Source organism: Heloderma suspectum, chromosome 5 (assembly GCF_057233095.1).
Source record: "Heloderma suspectum isolate Gila_16-S chromosome 5, 16-S_ref, whole genome shotgun sequence".
NCBI lineage: Eukaryota > Metazoa > Chordata > Lepidosauria > Squamata > Helodermatidae > Heloderma > Heloderma suspectum.
Window position 1 is genome coordinate 41,910,690 of NC_139462.1, and position 18,568 is coordinate 41,929,257.

Here is an 18,568-nt window from a genome sequence, read left to right on the forward strand (position 1 = left end):
ACAGGAAGAAAAGTGTCATGTGTGAAGCAGCCCATTAAATTTGGCCTCCTAATCCTGGCTTCTTGGGAAGCATTAATCGTAGTTCCTGGTTCATGTGTAACGGGAAGCTATGGTTAACTGCAGCTTCCTTGGTTCTTTGCTCGCTTGTGTAAAGGGAAGAGTGAAGCAGCAGCAAAGGAGCTGTGCGTGGCTGCATGGAGCTCATACATATCCCGCTTCATGAAGCTAGGATCTGAATGTCCAAAACAGGCCACTCTGATAAGTGTTACTCAGCTGTGGCGGTACTCCAGTTTTAGATACATGTCAGTAAATGAATTTGAACAGTGAGAAAGTAGCAGCCAGTAAGTGGGAAAGAAGAAAATATCTAGGTAACTGACAAATGGAACTCATTGCCACAAAATGTAAATTAGAAGAAAGATTTCTCAGTATAAAAAGAGGGGCCAGACATTTGTGTCTGGGAAGAATTGGGTTGCTTTCCTATTCCCTGAACAAAGCTGTTTGCCTGCAACAGCTGCATCACAGTTGGGAATTCAGCAAATGTCACTTTTCCTGGGATGCAGTGACAGGGAAAGATGCATATGTCAAATTTCCATCTGCCATGCAGAGTAGAAAGGCACAGATCACCCATCAGGTAAAAGGTGGAACCCTACATGCAGATGCCCAGAATGAAAGTCTGCAGTTATACATACATACATACACACATACATACATACTTGGAAATGTCCCATTAAACTCAGTGGAATTTACTTCCAAGTAAGCATGTGTGGGATCAGGCTGTAAAACATTACCTTTCAGAGGAAGGGGGATAAAAATGAACACTCCTACAATCACTTGTCAATGATTGTTCAGACTTTAAGGCATTTCTACATGAGGCTTTTATCCTGCACTTTTACCGGGGCTTCTGCTTCAAGATTCTTTGCTGGATTAAGATTGGCTCCTTTACACATGTGCTTTCTTCTGAGGGTTTTCTTTCTCTGCATTTCTATATGTTTCATCATACAGCCACTAGATGGTGTCGTGATTAGTGGAATTGCACAATTACATCGAGAGTTTAATGGTGCAATTCAGGATATACCAGACTTTCCCCCTTAAGAAAAAACAACAACACCATGACAATGGTCACAAAGCATGGGAGAGGCCCTGGAGGATGACGACTTGTAATTACTGTGCAAACTACTGTGAGTGGGCAATCATGAGCATACAATAAAAGCCTCATGTAGAAAAGCTCTAATTATCTATGGTAGAAAAACAAATGACAACTCTCCCATTTTCACTACGTATGGGTTTTTCTTTGTTGTCATCCAAGGATTAGCTTCCCTCCCCCACAAAGTTCTTGGCTGTGGTTTATCTCCCCATCTCTTTTAGTGCAATCTTATGCAGGTTTATTTTGGAATAAGTTCCACTATGTTCAGTGGTGCTTGCTTCTGAGTAGGAGTATTCAGGATTGAAGCCTTAGTTTGCTTTTGACCTTAAGTGGAAGAGGATTTTGTCAACATTTTCCATTTTTATGTGCTGTTAGTGCCTTACTCATTATTAATTGTAATAAATAATAATAAAATTACTGTTAATAGACAGCTATGAATTTACTGACAATCAGCTCCTGTTTATTTCATATTATTGAAGCAGGGATAATGTAGGCATATCTGCAGAAGGGCAACCAAACACCAATAATTTGAAAAGAATCAAAGGAAGAGAGAAGATGTTATAGCTCAAAACGCTTCCTCGTCTGTAGTAAGAATGAAAACAATGTAAACAGAAAGAAATGTGGAAACAGCCAAAAAAACACCATGATGTATTTATATCTGCTCAGCATGAATTCGTAATAGTATTACATATAACGCACTTTATCTAAGACGGCTGGGTCCAGACCTTGAGAGGGCTCCTCTATCTTTAAGAGGTGCCAGAAGGGGAAAAAATCTGTCAAGTGAAGTTCCTCTCTTCCTTATAGCACTGTGATGGGAAAACTCACCCTTGGCGCAATTCTGCCTTCTATGGGACTTTTAAAGGAACAAGATCTGTCTCAGGGAGTGGACAAGGCAACCCCAACTTTGGTCATGTTTTTTTTTCCTAAGAAAGGACAAAGAGTTCAGTATTGGGGAGGGGCCATGACTCTGTGGTAGAGCCCCTGCTTGGCACGCAGAAGGTCCCAGGTTCAATCCCTGGCATCTCCAGGTAGGGCTGGACAATCCTGCCTGAAACCCCGGACAGCCGCTGCCGGTCAGTGTTGACAATACTGGGTTAGATGGACCAAGGGTCTGACTCAGTTAAGGCAGCTTCCTAGGTTCCTCTGTTCCTACAGAAGGCATTTACTGTGCACTGTCATTCCCTTCTCATGGTTGTTTACGGGTTCTTTAGACGACGTTGTGACCCTCCAGGTTTGCTTCTGTTTTTTAACCAGCACTTTCAGCTAGTTTTTTTAGAGCAAGGAAAATGTATTATTGTCAAAGTGAAAGAAAACACTTTTCCCACTTGTGTAATTGCGCTGTTCACAGTGCCACCTAGCCACTATGTAATGGAAAAGCAGGAAAGGGAACACTCCTCGTGTAGTGCTCAAATCTGTGACGAAACAAAAAGTAAGTGCAGCGGATTAACAGCCTCATGTAGAAAAGCCCTGAATAGCAGCTGCTGGGGAACAACAGTGCGAGAGGGCTTTTGCTCCCATGTGGGCTTCTGCTCAGAATAGAGATAAGGCTGATTGTTTGCTGTCGGAAATAAAATGGAAGTGGACTGATCCACAGATGTATGTACAGCTATTGAGAATGCCTTTTCCAAGGTCATTGCTGGAATTGGATAATGTTTCCCCTTCCCACCCACCTTCCCTGTCCCTGTAGCTGTTGTTGTTGTAAAGTAAAGGATGAATGCACATGCTCATAAACACATATATGGCACTTATAAAAAGTGTGTGTGTGTATGTGTGTACAGTGCCCAGTCCTTTCAAGAAAAAGGACTTTTTCACTGAAAAAATTGTTAATGTGTTTGTTTGTTTTTAAAAATCACATACCATGGGTAGTATCCAATGTTGGTCCTACATTGAGTAGACCCACTGAAATGAATGGGACTTAGGTTAGTTAGAACTAACTTAAGTTTCATTTATTTCAATAGGTCTACTCTATGTAGGACTAACATTGGATACTAGCCCATAGTGTGCTTTGCCTTTCCAGTACAAGAATTAACAACTCTTGAGTTTAAAACATTTCTTTTTAAAGGAACCGGATCTTCCCCCTGAAACAAATCTGGACACCACCACCCCCGCCCACACATAATTCAGTAAGATTGTAAGATTATCCAACTACCAAAGCAGAATTGCAGTAGTAAAGGGAAAATTTTTCCTATTAGTCTGCAAATGTCACTGTTTGCACAGGGAATGCACAAGGTCCCAGGTTCAATCCCTGGCATCTCCAGTTAAAAGAATCAGGTAGCAGAGCATGGGAAAGACTCTCTGCCTGAGAGATCTTGGAGGGTTGCTGTCAAAGAGAGTTGACAAAACAGAGCTAGATGGACAAATAGTCTGACCTGGAATAAGACAGCTTCCTACATTGGTTCTGGGACATGGTCTGAAGGCACGTGCGGCAGCCACCTTGCTGAAGCTAAGCAGGTCTGGATCTGGTCAGTCCTTGGAGGGGAGACTCCCTGGGAACCACATGTATCCACTTTGAGTTCCATGATGGAAGAAAGGTGGGCTATAAAGGTAATAAATAAATAAATAAATTACACAATTGGGGCAGGGGGAACACCTCCTGTCCCCATCCATCATATCTTAGATTACGATTAAGAGTGTATCCACCATAATTAGTGCTGTATCGAACATTTCTCCCACATTTTCTTTGACCATTCTCATTCAATTTGATAGAAAAGAAATGGCTTTCAAGAAGAAATTCAATGGTGAAGAATATTTCAGAGGAATTCTCATGGGTTGGATTTGGGTTTCTTGTGCATACCTTACTTAGGAGGTGACTGAAGAGTGTGTGCAAGTGTCATTTTTCCCCCTTTGTACAATCATTTCTCTGGCAGCCTGTAGTCTCCCTGGCTTCCCACACTTCAGTTAAAGCCCAGGGGAAGACATCATAAGGTAATTCCTCCCAGAGGGCTTTTTTAGATCAAGAAGTGCAGGCAGCCTGGAAGGCTGCAGAGCAATGCAGAGATGTGTAAAAGAAAGAAAACACACACACAGCCCCCTTGGCTCCCTCACGGTCCTTATGTAAACTCAAAAACACCACAAAAATTGGAGAGCCAGTGTAGTGTAGTGGTGAGAGTGACGGACTGGGAGCCGGGAGATCCGGGTTCTAGTCCCCACTTGGCCATGGAAGCTCACTGGGTGACTTTGGGCCAGTCACAGACTCTCAGCCCAACCCACCTCACAGGGTTGTTGTTGTGAGGATACAACGGTGAGGAGGAGGATAATGTAAGCCGCCTTGAGTTCCTTGCGAGAGGGAGAAAGGCGGGGTATAAATGCAATAAATAAATAAATAAATAAAAATAAATTATAAAACACCCCGAGAATGAGGCAGAACAATGGAAGACTTTGGCTCAGCACTAGCTCCACCTTTACGCTGGAGCTGGACACATCGCTGTCCCCCTCACACTTGCATTGTAAAGGGCAGCCTGCCAACACAGCTGATGCTGTTGCCACTTGTAATGGCAGCACAACCCCCCCCCCCAAACTCTTACAAAAAAGGAAAGAAGGTGTGCTATAACCCCTGCTAATGGTGAGCCATACCTGTGAGAAACTGTTGGGAATTTCTCCTCCCCCTGGAGATATTTGGTGAAATTGTTCCCCCTAATTTCTCTGCCCACAAATAGGGTGGAGAATTTCAAGAGGCCATCTGAGCACAGCTCTAATCATAGTATCAGCTATATTTAAAGAAATGTGTAATTCCTTTCCCTTGGAAATTCACCAAAGTTAGAACCTGAGCATTGTTTTCCTGAACTATTTAAAAAAAGGTTGAAAACCGACAGACAAATGAGTTCAGCATGTTGAGAGTTATCTGATTCATGTACTGTAGTATTCAGCTTGGTTTGTTTCACCTTTCTCCTTCTTCCCATTTTTTTCCTGATGATGAAAAAAGCAATCCAAAAGGAAGACACAGTTCTAAAGATCTGGGGACGATCTCCTTGAATCCTATCAAGGATCAAAGAAAAGATAAACACCATGGTTATTGCTCCTAAATCAGTAGGTTTATAAGAAAGTTTAAATCAAACTCTGTTTAAGTGGTTTCAAATGTAGTAAGACCATTCTGTCTCAATCTGATTAAAAAATTAATTGCTCTGAGCAAGAATTTGCAAACACGTTTGCATGGTTTCCAAATATATTGCACGTAAAAATTGTTTCTACATGTTTCCAAAGCTACAGTATATCTGTGCTTAAATTTCTAACAATCCAAGTGTGTGAAGCTGGGTGTCATTTTTCAGTGGTGAGAGAAAGGCACCTTGCATACACCCAGAGTCACTTATTCCAAGACACATACTTGATTTTGAAAACAGATTTTGGGAGCCTTGGTACCATTCTATGCCCTTGTGATCCCTGGCACCAATTAATCCAGGAGTGCAGAACGTCTTTCAGCCTGAGTGCAAAATTCCATTTCAGAGAAGTTCTCAGGAGCCACATTCCAGTAGTGAGTGAGCCCCAAAGCAAAAGGGGCAGGGTGAAAAAACAAAAAATACCAGCACATCTTAGCTGAAAGTTCTTACAGCCTTAGGAGAGACATTTCAACTTTTTAGGATGAGGAAAAACCCTGCACAAAATTCAGGAAACCACCAAACATTTGGTTGTTGGGGGAAAGGAGTGTGGTCAAGGGAAAGGGTGTGATCTTCTGGGAACTCCAAGAGGGTTGGATTGGGACCCTGTCTAGATTTGGCCTCCGGGCATGAGATTCTGAATTAAGCTGTACTTAAGAAGATTCTTTGGATCTCACCTGCATACTAGTACCTGTTAGCTAATTCCTCCCCAACAAACTAATGCTGTCTTCTTTTTTTAAAAGCGCATGTGTGGAGTTCTATAACTAATGCAACAGACCTTCTAAGCAAGGTTTAGAAAACACATACCAAGTAGTCTGTGCATTCCTTCTGTTTGGCGTAATTTTACGCTGATTGCACACATGACATTTATTGAAATGCACATTTCCTAACTGCAGTTTAAATATAAACTTCAAAGTTATACTAGTGTGACTTATCAAGTGTATCTTACACAATTATGGAAATGAAGAGCTCAAGTAATGAACATTTGCTATATTAAATTTACTTACAATAGAATATTTGCAAAATTGCCTCTTTTGAAGAATGTGCAAGATAACTGCTAGTATAGTCCTTGTAGAATATGGAAATGGAATGCTATTCATTTGAAAGGATTCCCATTGTGGGGGTTTGGCTGTATTGATGTCTGTTATTCTTAAATGTCTCTGTACAATGAAAAGGAGCATGTTTTCGGTTTCCCCCTGCCCTTATCTTACAGTCCCTACCCACTGTGGAGCAAACTGCGTGTCACATGGAAATATAGCTAAGCCCCAATAGGTGTTTGGTTTTTTTTCAAATGAATAGCAGGCTTTGGATATTGTGATTTTAAGTGAAGGAGAAGCAGAAGGCAGGGGTGGTGTGGCTTGGGGGAGAGAGATGGAAGCGAGGATGTTTAGTCCTTTCGTCACTGGCCATTTGCACATTCAAATATTCACAAGGGTAATTGCATATCTGGAACCCCGATGGGTCAAAAGTAGCTTGGAGGGGGTTGATTTTAATCAGGGGGAAAAAAACTATTGGGGAAAGGTATCTCCCTCTAATTTTTAATTAAAAATAAAATACGGCATCATTACATGCGTTTTCATGTAACTTATAGTTTGCTTTGCTTTTCCCAGTCCAGGAAATAGGGTTGCCAGATTGAAACCTGGGGATTTGCTCTGTCCTTTTGGAAACTACTGATTAAAGTGAGAGACACATCAGTTTCAAGTTCTCCCACCAGGTTCTCCCCCACCTGCATTAGCAAGTCCTTAGCGATGGACTCTCCCAAGCTTGCCTTGGAAGAAATGACCTTCTGCAAAATCTCTTGCTGCCAGCACTCACTTCCAAACACCCCCTTCTTACTATCCCTGGCAGTAGTGGTAGCAGCAGCAGTGCATGGGGAGAGAAAAGGAGTAGTCCTCCAGGAAACTACACCTCCCTTGGGCTTTGCATCCAGGTGCCCAAATAATCATAAGAACTTAAGAAGAACCCTACTGGATCAGAGCAAGGCTCCATCTAGTCCAGCATTCTGTTCACACAATGGCCAACCAGATGCCTGTGGGAAACCCACAAATAGGACATGAGTGCAACAGCAACATCCTGCTTGTATTCCCCAGCAACTGGTATACAGAGTCATACTGCCTCTCTGATACTGGAGGCAAAGAGGGAGTGAGGGAAGGGACAAGTTCCCCTCCCTTTCCTTCCTGTTTGCTAGGTAAGGAAAGGGCATTTTGGGGTGTTTGGGCTAGTGGCAAGGGCTTTTAAGGACATGGAGGGATGCGGGAAAGGAAACATGACATTCTTCTCTGGCCCCAGATTTCAGTCTGGGGCTTTAAAAGCTCAGCTCTCATTTGAGGCCGTATTGTACAATCCTCAAAGTTTGGATCAGGCCGGATATAGGAGAATTTTATTGGCAACCAACCCTACAAGTCTTTTCATATGCTGGTTCCCCATCTGGTAGGATTCTAGGTGTGCCATACAACTAGCAGGGGACAAGAGCAGACAAAAGAAGAAATTGATGAGAGAAGCTGTGACATTTGCATCTCCTGCTTAATTGGCAGTTTTAAAGCAGCCTTACCCAACCCGGTACTGTCCAGATGGGTTGGACTGCAACTCCCATCATTTCCAGCCAGTATAGCCAATGGTGATATTGGTTGGGAGTGAACGGAGTTGCTCTCCAACATACCAGTTTGGGGAAGGCTGTTTTAAAGGGACTGAGCAAGTCTCCATTATGCAACCTGGCAATCCTTCCAGTGTAATGTTACTCATGTATGTTCACTTATTTTTGGCAATGCTGTTCATTACATGCTTCACTTTAACCCAGAAAATGTTTGGTTATTGGGTGGACTAAAAATAAAACAAATAAATAGACATTTATATCACCTGTACATTCATGGTACAATATTTATTAAAAAAAATTCATGCCAGTATTCACACTAACATGCCTCCGTCTTAAGAGGAATGAAGAATCAAATCATAAGAACAAATGATCATGTTTAGATTTTCCTTAGACACCACTCCCCAAGAAGAGTTATTTGTATGGGGTCAGTGCAAGATCTGTACTACCTGGAGCAATTTGCATGACTGGCTTTGCAGCACCACTACACGGAAACCCTGGCAAAATATACATGTTTTTACAAGGGGAATTCTCCTTACACTTCCAGTTTAGCATAAAGACACACAAGAGCAACCCCCAACCTTTTTGGACCTGTGGGCACATCTGGGAATTTGGGAAACTGCTGTGGGTACCACCATAAAATGCCTAATTAGTGGATTGCCATTTTGGCATCTACTCATCACATCTATGGATCATAGGTTGTGTCTTATTCAGCAAAAACTTGTGTTTTGTATCCATTGGACATCAAAATGTCTCTTTAAGAAGGGATAGTCTGATTCAGCTAATTGCTGGCAGTGCAATACAGCTAATGCGTCTTTAAATGTATGTTTTGGCAATGTCCAGTAGTTGCTTCTTTTTGCGAGGAGGTTATTACACAGATATGCTTTGTACTGGAACAGTCTTTAAATATTCACTGCTGTACATGCTCTTTTAAATTATTTCCTAATTCATGGAAATTAAGGAATGGTCAGCATAAATGGATTCTCGGTGCCCTTTTGACAGCTGAAAGTCTGATATTACAACACTGGAAGGATGAACACTCACCTATAATTCAATGGATTGAGAACCTTACAACACTTTCAATATTTGAAAGGGTGGCATATAGACACCATCTTCACATGGATACTTGGTCCCCTTTTGTTGCAGCCCATGTATAATTGCTAGAAAGTTGTATGTATTTCATATGTATTCATTGCTATGGATATATACAAATCCATGTACATATGTTAAAAAAAAACAGGGGAAAAAGTGTTGCAGGAGTGTCCCTGGGCACTATATTGGGGACCCCTTCACAGGTGCTATTGGAGTTGTCCATGGGTGCTGCGTTGGGAATCTTTTCCCAAGAGCATCCTTCCATTGAGAGAATTAAGAGTTTCACAGCTTTTATAATTGTCGTTGAGTAGAGATGAATGGGTCAGACTATTTTTGGTCCATATCAGTTTCACATGTGTTGTTATAAGTCTGGTATGTCCTGTTTCTGCATTAATCTGCAGGATTTTTTAAAATCCTCATGAAAATTTGTACACATCTTATATCAATCACATGATAAAATACATATTTTATATGCATTTTGGGATGTTTTTAAGCCAAAAGGTTAGATAAGTGCAGAATTGGAAAGATAAGTGCATTCCAATCTCCACATTAGTTCAAGAGGTGCGAATCAGGTCCATTTGGTTCCAAATGCGGACCAAACAAAATCCTCAATCATCTCTAATTGATGGACAGGAAAGATGGCCTTTGAGCCTGATGGAACACATACCAAAAGTTAGACATTGAAATAACCATGTATAAGCACTATCACCAAGTAGGCCATTTGTTTCTGTGTAGACTTCTTTGCGTTTGAGAGAGAGATTGAGTGAGAGAGAAAGAGAGAGAGAGAGAGAGAGAGAGAGAGAGAGAGAGAGGTTTTTTGCTGCTTCCTGTGCTGGATTAGGTGGAAACTAGAACTATCTCTTAATCTTCCCATATGGGTTTCAAGGCTTAATGCTGTAATATTGCACATTAAATCAGAGTGATTTGAAGTGTTAAGAAAAGAGTCTGGCACTATCAAGGCTCTATTTGGTTTCCCAGGCCTATTTCACCAGTTTGGTTACTTGATCAAGTCCAGATTCATTTGAGACATATTTATATACATACAATTGAATTCAAACAAATCCAATTGCTTAGTTTTCATGCATCCATATCAAATGCAGATTTGCATGGTTGAAAATGTATAAAGTTTTGGAGGATTTTAAAGCATTTAAGGCTTAAAAGAAATGTAGGTTTTAGAACTTATCTGAAAGAAGCTAAACAAACAAATAAATATTAAAAATTGGGGGAAATGTCAGAGCTCAAACATGCATGGAAGACATAATTCGAAACCCTCATTTTAGATGCCTATGCACAGCTTCCCAGTGACTGTTGTAGCAAGGCAAGATGGCAGAAACTAAGCAAAGAGGCTCCTTCTATTGTTTTGGCTGCCTAATTGATCATGCAGGTTTCACCAGCCAGAATGACATGGAGCAATGGAGGATAGTCTATGATCATTATATGTCCTTGTAAAACAGCGTCTGAGAAAGTTATTCATTAATGCTATACAAATTCATTAATCACTTCCAACATGGCCCAGGGTTGAGTTTTGATGTTAAAAACTAGTTTCCAGGGTAAGTGTTGAGTTCCATTTAAACCTTGAACTCGGGATTTGTGGCAAAATTTCCCCATGTCCATTCAATAGTCTTTGAAAATGATTTATGCTTTTGCCCATCTGATTTGCAGCCTTAAGAAGTTATCTAATAATCTTAGTTGGTACCCCTACTAAGCTGCTAGCCTGTCTGTTAGCTCCTTAAGGTATCAGCCCAGGGGGGAGGGTTTCCCCCTTTCTTTTATAAGTTCATGGCAGGACACGTTTTTAGTTGTTCATTATAAGAACCATATAAAACCAGTTTCTGCTTGCTTACCTACAAGGTCCTCTCAAATAATCACCCAGAGAAGCCACTCTTTAAGAAGTGCACCTGGCAGCAATCCTTTTTCCTGTGAGTCAGTCAGTCTGCCTCCCTAGTCTTATCTCAATTAATCTCATGCCATCCTCTGATCTTTCTGTGTATGAGGCCACTGACCCTTGGCAGCAGCAGTCAGTCAGAGCCAGCAGTCAGTCAGAGCCACATATTTCAATATTTGTTACACAGAAAGAGGATTGCCAGCCTTTGCCTTGAAGGACTTCTATGCCCCAAGCAGAAATTTGGAAGCTGAGAATGCAGCCCCATCCTAGAACTGCAGGGATTGGAAAATCTTTACCTGTGGAATATGCTTCAGTCATGTAGCTGTGAAAAGCATAGGAGCTTTATCTAACAGAAAAAGTTGACCATCAGATAGACAGAGAGATCAAATTTATATCCCATGTTTCTTCCAAGGTGGCATACACTGGTTTTTCTTATTTAACTTCTTAACAACCCAGTGAGGTTGTTAGGCTGATAGAAATTGCCTGGCCAAAGTTTACCCTGTGAGCTTCTCTAAAAGAAGTCAAGACACTATATCCCAGTTGTCCCAAGACAGCAGATCTGAAGGGAGACGCATTTCAGCCTCTCCACAGACTAGGAAACCAAGGACCTCTGGAGGGAAACCAAGCTAACTCAACCCATCAGCAGAGAAGGAGCTGGTGCTCCAATTCTTGTTTTTATCTTCCCTCCCTATTCTTTTTGCACGTTGTACCATGTCTGTTGGATTGTGAAACTGTGGGCAGGGAGTGTCTTATCTTTTAATCTCTATGCAGTGCTTAGAAAATGTAAGGCACTTTATTTTAGGCACTAAAACCTAAACTCAATCCAGACAAGAATGAAATACCATTTGTGGATGATTCTTCTGACCAGATGGAAGGTGCTTAATCTATTCTGGGTGGGGTTACCCCCCCCCCAAGGAGTAGGTTTGTAGTTTAGGGGTTCTCCTGGAGTCATCACTGTCACTTGAGGCTCAGATGCCCTCAGTGGCATGGGGTGTCATCTACCAACTTTAGCTGGTGGCCTAGCTACGCCCCTATCTGGACAGGGATAGCCTGGCTTCAGTAATCAATGCTCTGATAATGTCCAAGTTAGATTACTGCAATGTGTTCTAGGTGGGGCTGCCCTTGAAGATGGTTCAGAAGCTGCAGCTTGTTCAAAATGTGGTGGCCAGATTGATAATAGAGACCAGGAGGTCTGAGCATAGAACACTGATTCTGGCCCAATTGCACTGGCTCTCTGTATATTTCTAAGCCCAATTCAAGGTGCTAGTTTTAACCTATAAAGCTTTACATGGCTCTAGACCACAATACCTAATGGAGTGCCTCTCCTGGTATGAACCTACCTGTACACTATGACCAACATCTGAGGCCTTCCTCCATGAGCCTCCTTCAAGGATGGCAACAAGAGGGGCTTCTCTGTGGTGAACCCCCCCCCCCCGTGGAATGCTGTCTCCAGTGATGTCCGCTTGGCACCAATGTTGTTATCTTTTCGGTGCCAGATTAAGACTCTAGTCCCAGGCATTTGACAGCATATGATGGGGTGTTTTAGGTTGTTTTTTTTTAATCAGGTCCTGGTAGATTTATTGGCAACTGTTTTTGTTTTTAAACTAAAACAGTTCTAAATTTTTGAATATTAAAGGTTTTGTATTATGCTTTATCCTGCTGCGGACTGCAGAGAGCTTTGGCCACTGGGTGGTATAGAAATGTAATGAATGAATGAGGATAAATGTTTAGTCCTAATATTCACTACACCAAACTGGCTCTGTTTTTTAATTAATAATAATCTGAACACATTTTTCAAATCTTCAATGTTCCATATAAATGCAGTCTCCCTCGCCTTTTCCCCTTTTATTGACAATCATAGAAGAAAACATTCATTGGACAAACTGGCTATCTGTCCCAAGTTTCAGCTTGTAAAGAGTACTAACTAGCCACATTCTGGCTGGTCCAATCAGTTTCCTCCTTTTGCTACTGTTGTGTAGTACTGCTAATGGGAAAAGTTTCTCCCAGAACACTTGTGGATATGGTAACTGGATAAAAGGATAGGACATTTGTACCTTTAATGGTTGTATAAAACAAAGTCATTTCAGCAGGGGTAGTGTTTCTTATGAATTGGTGTTGGTATTACCAGGCCAATCTATGTGTGACTTAACTTTTCCAGATCTCATCCTTCTTATCTCTCCCTTTTTTGCCAAAAGGTATCTGGAACAGAGGAAAGGAAATCTTGGCTGAGAAGCACCCACCAAAAACATTGGTGTATACATCTTGGCAACTCTTAACTTGGTGCATGAAGGATAAACTCAAGAGGATATTCTTGGTCTCTGTTGAAGGTTCTGAGGACAATACAAGTGTGGTGAATGTGTTAGAAGTTCCAGTATCAAATGTTTATGGATATTTTCTATGAAACAGTGCAACTATCAATTATCACTGATTTAGGGCCAAGTGTGATCACAGATAGAGACAACATGTTTTCTACCCATCTCCTATTCTGACTCTGCTTGCTTGGTGTTGGTGGTGACGTTTCTGTCCAAAGCAAAGTGGCACCAAGCCCCACCTGCATTCCAATACCTGCATTTCACAATCTGAAAAGTTTTTCTTACCTTGTAAAAAAAAGACATGACAGGGTATTCTAATTATTGCCATAAAAATAAACTATTTTAATACATATATAAATAAAAGGTTTAGAGTAGGTTCGTCTTTTTTCTGTTCCCCTTTCCATAAACATAGATGATTTTGCTTCCATAAAGAAAACTGAGCGACCACACACAACTAATCACCTTGACATGATTGGAGACAAACACAAAATGTAGTGATGCACCTGAATAACTCCTCCTTTAACAGTTATCTCTGAATTTACAGTACTTTTAGATATAGCTACATGAAACAACATTCTCTTAGGAATAACAATGGACTACTGAACTATCCTCATGGAAGCCAAAAGTTATGGACATTTAAATACTCAAACTATGACATGTGTCTATGCAAGAGGCAGGCCTCTTGCCCTGCTGCTGCAAAATAAGAAACCTGCCCCAGCTGCTACTGCTCTCACTTCACTTGCGTTTCTTCTTCCCTTGGTCAGCACCTAACCAGAAAGTACACAGCAGGTCCTCCTGCAGGGTGATGCTGTATGTGACCTAGGGAGTAGTGGGACTGGGGCTAGTTTTCCAGGCCATCCTTGTCTTGCATTAGTCCAACAGTAGCAGCTGGAATGGAAAGCTGTGGAACATGGAATTGGAGTGTGGAAAGAGTCCTTATCCTGCCTCACAGTTTGCCTTCCACCACAGGCGTTGGGGATGGAGTGGTGTGAGCAAGGCATTTCCTCCTTTGCTAGAAGCCATTTTCTGATTTCTGCCTCTTCAACAAGTAGAAGCTGTGAAACGTACATAGAGTATGTCCACAGACCCAGCAGCCGGGTATCATGAGAGCAACTGTGTTCTGCCCATGGATCCTTGTCTTCCACAACCAACCTAGGACCAAGTTGCAAGTAAGTCTGATTCACTGGATCTCTGCTCCTGGATACAATCCTGACATGCAAGCACATTCCCTGTTAGGTCAATAAGACTTTTGTATGAAAGGTGTTTCATGGTTGAAGTTCATCTCCTGGATTCACTGATGTCTCCAGAAGGGCTGCAATGCTCACATGGGGCTCCCCGGGTCACCAGCCTTCTCTGGTCACCTTAGTGAATGTGGAACTCTTCCTGAGAAAAATGTGTAAAGCTACCCATCTAGGAACTTCATATACACTCTGGAGTGCACATGGGCCTTTGGATTTGGACAGCATACGATCTATCAGGCACTACAGGTGCTCAGTTCCTCCCATTCCCACTGACATGAACAGAGGTTACTCAGCAGCAGTGCTTGGGGAGTGGCATTATGAAAACAATTCTTTGTACAATTACATGTGGATTCTGTATTGATTTCAGTGGGATTGTGCGCACATAACACAGCACAGGATTTCAGTCTACAGCATTCAGTAATTATAACCATGTACTAGCAGTTGTGCGTGTGTGTGTAGTTTGTTTTTATTGGAAGCAATTGTAGCCTGGCACATTCTGGGAAGGAAAAAAAAAAATCCTTTCCCGTTTTAAAGCCAGGCAAAATTTAATTAGAAGCAGCTTTTTCACAGCTCATTCAGGCTATTATGGAACTTACTGGTTGACTATGTTTCATCAGGACAATATGACAAATCAAACCCATTTTAACGTTCCCCCCCCCCTTTTTGGTCTGTATTTCCTCTGTCCAACGGAGAACGTTTCTCAGTACAATTTCCCACACGGTTACTAAAATAAATAAGTGCATTTGGCACAATCTTTTCACCATGTATTCAGTCATATGGTGCGAATAAATCTTGTTTGTATGGAAGAAAAGGTGGTTCATCACGAAGGTCCACTAGATAGATGTTAACTACACCTTACACGTTTCTGCTGTCACAATGCAAGACCAAATAAAAATGGCAACCATGCAGAAATGGCATTTCTACTGTGTTGGTACATCTGAAAATTATGCATTTGGGAAAGTGTTTTAGTTTAGCAATAGCACTCTGAGCCTAAGCACATTTACCTAGAAGCTTAACTGCCACTGCTTTTGGTAGCATCCTTCCAGGTAAGTGTGATTAGGATTCCAGCAGAAGCCATCAGCTGAAACTATCCACCTGCAAAGCAGTTCAAGGGAAGTCCTTTCCTCCGATTTGGTTTCTTCTTGGTTTTATTTTTGCTGTGTTTATTCTCTTTGTTTTTGTTTGGTTTCTTCTTCTTCTTATCCTCCTTGAACCATGGGCCCCAAACCCCTCCATTAAAATTGGGGTTACTCCTGGGGTCTTTAGGTGGATAGCGAACAGGCACAGCTGTCTTATTGAACTGTGAAAGCCTACGCAACAGCTGCTTTACTACATCTGGATGCTTACTGGAAAGGTCCACGCGCTCATACGGGTCAGCAGTGATGTTGAACAGCCACACAGTTTTACCAGCTGTCCATGAAACCCGTTCATTGTGCCAGCGACTGGGGCCAACATTACTAAATGACTGAGGAGGGACCCAATCACTGTATCCTGGGTTCCCTGTCAGTAGTTTCCAGTGGTTCACACGGATTGCTGACTGGATTGCTGTGTTCCATATCCCAAAACCAGCTGCCCATGAACCATTTTTGGCTTTGGTATAAATAGGATCAATGTTGTGTAAAATATCCATTCTTGGAGACCGCCTGCCTTCACTTATGGTCTCCCACACATCATAGCCATCCAGCTGGGTGTCCTCATCAATCTGTCCTTCTGCTAATGTGATCAAAGTAGGGAACCAATCTGTAATATGTATAAGCTCTTTACACACGCATCCCTTGTTTTTGAGTAGAGGGCTATGCACAAAGCCAACTGCTCTAATCCCTCCTTCCCAGTAAGTCCCCTTGCTTCCTCTGAGAGGCCAGTTATTTCCACCAGCTGTTGGCTGCCCTCCATTGTCTGAAGAGTAAATGATAACACTGCTATTATAATAACCATACCTCTTTAATGCAAGGGTCACATTGTTGATAGCTTCATCCAAGCATGCTAGCATAGCAGCATACCTGCGTCGGTTTATATTATTTATTGATCTGTAACGTTCATAATACTGGCCTGGAGCTTGAAGTGGTGAGTGGACAGCTTGGTATGCAATGTATAAAAATATGGGTTTTCTGGGGTTATGAGAAGCTAAGATTTGTTGCACTTTTTGTGTGTACATCTGCGTTGAGTACACGCCATTGTCATGATCCCAAGCTGCATTGTCATTCTCATATAAGTCATAACCACACATTCGAGGGCTGTCACATTTGTAATGGGTGTAATAATCGCCACTGCCCAAGAGAGAACCAAAAAAAGTATCGAACCCTCGCTGTGTTGGCATGCATTCTTTGCGGTAAAAGCCCAAGTGCCATTTGCCAACCATATGGGTTGAGTAGCCAGCTTCCTTCAGCTTCTGAGGTAGTGTCACATTATCCAGTGGTAAACAGTTAGGCTGTGTGGGCCTTATGACAGAATGTTGAAGTCCTGTGTGGATTTGATACCTGAAAGAGACAAAAAAAGAGAGAAGAAACTGTATCTTAGGCAAAGGAGAAAAATGGAAATTGTATACAGATCACAAACAGTCAGAACTTGAGTGCACAGTGTATCATGAGTGTGCACAGTCCTATGAGGCTTACTTCCAAGTAAAGATACATTGTGTTCAATGCGGCTTACTTCCAGGTAAGTGAGCACGGTCACGGCAGCTTTAGGTGGCTTTAACTTGGTAGCCTGAGAGATGTTAGGTAGAGATTCAGCCCTGAGCAACCTGGCCAAAAAAGGCCAGGTGTTGTAATAGGCCAGAAGAGGTCACGTGTGATACTCCTGACTCCTAAAAAGCCTCCAAGTCAGGTTTGCTTGCTGATCTGAGCAACTAGAGGGTTTGTTTTTCCTCTCTATAGACTTATTTTGCCCTCAACTGCACAGAAGCTGGGACTGACACAAACTGAAATACATATTCACAAGAATATTCATCTGTGAATAAATGAAATAACCAGAAAAAATCATTTCAGAGAATGTCAAACCACTGTGAAGTGAGAGTGCTATGTTCATTTGTTTGTGTTACAGTTGACATAATCTGAAATAGTTACAATTTTCCATATTCTCTGATCTACATAGACAATATTTATAAAATTACACAAATTCCAAATTCTACTTCAACAAAAAGATACTGAAGAGACATCCTTACAACCTATCCTAAAAATGCAGCCAAATACTTTCAGATTGTTTTAAGACAAGTCATCGCTTCATATTATTTTCCAAGTGAAAAAAATGGGTGGAATATACTTTTGGCATGAAGAATGTATCACTGGGATTTGGCTTCTGGCACTTTTCATTTAGTTCTGCCCAATTTTAGATGCAGGGCGCTAAACACCCTTACGCTGCATTTGGCATCTATCGTGGCCTTGTCATTTGGTTGCAATATTGAAAATGGCACCACCTTCCATAAATGTTACTTTCCCTTCTTCAGTATCATGTAACTACAGCTCCTGAAGCCTATGCAAAGAAATATGAATGGCTGCTGGGGTGCGGGAGGCGTGCCATAGCATCCAGTATTCATTTCTTACCTTGAGAGGGGTAACCCTGTTAGTCTGATGCAGCAAAGACAACAAAGAGCCCTGCAGCACCTTAAACATGAAACATGCTCATTGTGGCGTACGCTCTGTGTTGTAATGCAGACATACTTCTCTCTTGCATTGTTGGGTCTTCTAGCCTCACTTTGTACTAATGGGTTATATCCAGTTCTGTCTGTCCACTGGTAGAACAGACACCACTGGTAAAATGGATTCCTCCTCCCTGATGCAGTTCCCTACGTACCTGTTCAAACTGGTTAAGTTTTTAATGTGCCAACTGACATGGGGAGATCCTGTGTAATAAAGTTTGAAAATCCTTGCCATACAGTTTGTGCCTTAAGCTTGCTGACTTAGTTTGTAATAAAGTATTTTTTTATACATTTATATACTATTGTTATCACTCTCATAGTCAACAAATGGTAATCATATCTACAGAACGTGAAATGTTCTGTAATATGACCATATATTTAAATGGCAAAATAGGAGTTTAGGGTAGTTGTGGAATTCTTGTTTTAAAAAACATATGGCACCCACATGAATACAAAATAGGTTTAATATGACAATTAGCAAGTAGTACTCTAAAAGCCAAATCAGTAAACACCCGTTTGGCTCTGAAAATAAAATAATAATTTAAAGCCACAGAAGACTTTCTACTAGTGAGAAAACAT

At 41.5% G+C, this 18,568-nt stretch overlaps 1 protein-coding gene and 1 long non-coding RNA gene across 2 annotated transcripts in view; one reads left to right on the forward strand and one right to left on the reverse strand.

Moving 5' to 3' along the window:
* LOC146343826 (uncharacterized) overlaps positions 1-15,270 on the forward strand; it is a 51,552-nt gene extending 36,282 nt beyond the window's left edge. Inside the window, exon 3 of the long non-coding RNA XR_014792043.1 lies at positions 12,998-15,270. This is a non-coding gene — a long non-coding RNA (uncharacterized LOC146343826). The remainder of the gene's footprint in view (positions 1-12,997) is intronic.
* Positions 13,444-18,568, reverse strand: part of ARSJ (arylsulfatase family member J) — a 73,469-nt gene continuing 68,344 nt past the window's right edge. Inside the window, exon 2 of the mRNA XM_084855884.1 lies at positions 13,444-16,832. Coding sequence (XP_084712010.1) covers positions 15,443-16,832 — 1,390 coding nt within the window. The 3' untranslated portion in view covers positions 13,444-15,442. The remainder of the gene's footprint in view (positions 16,833-18,568) is intronic.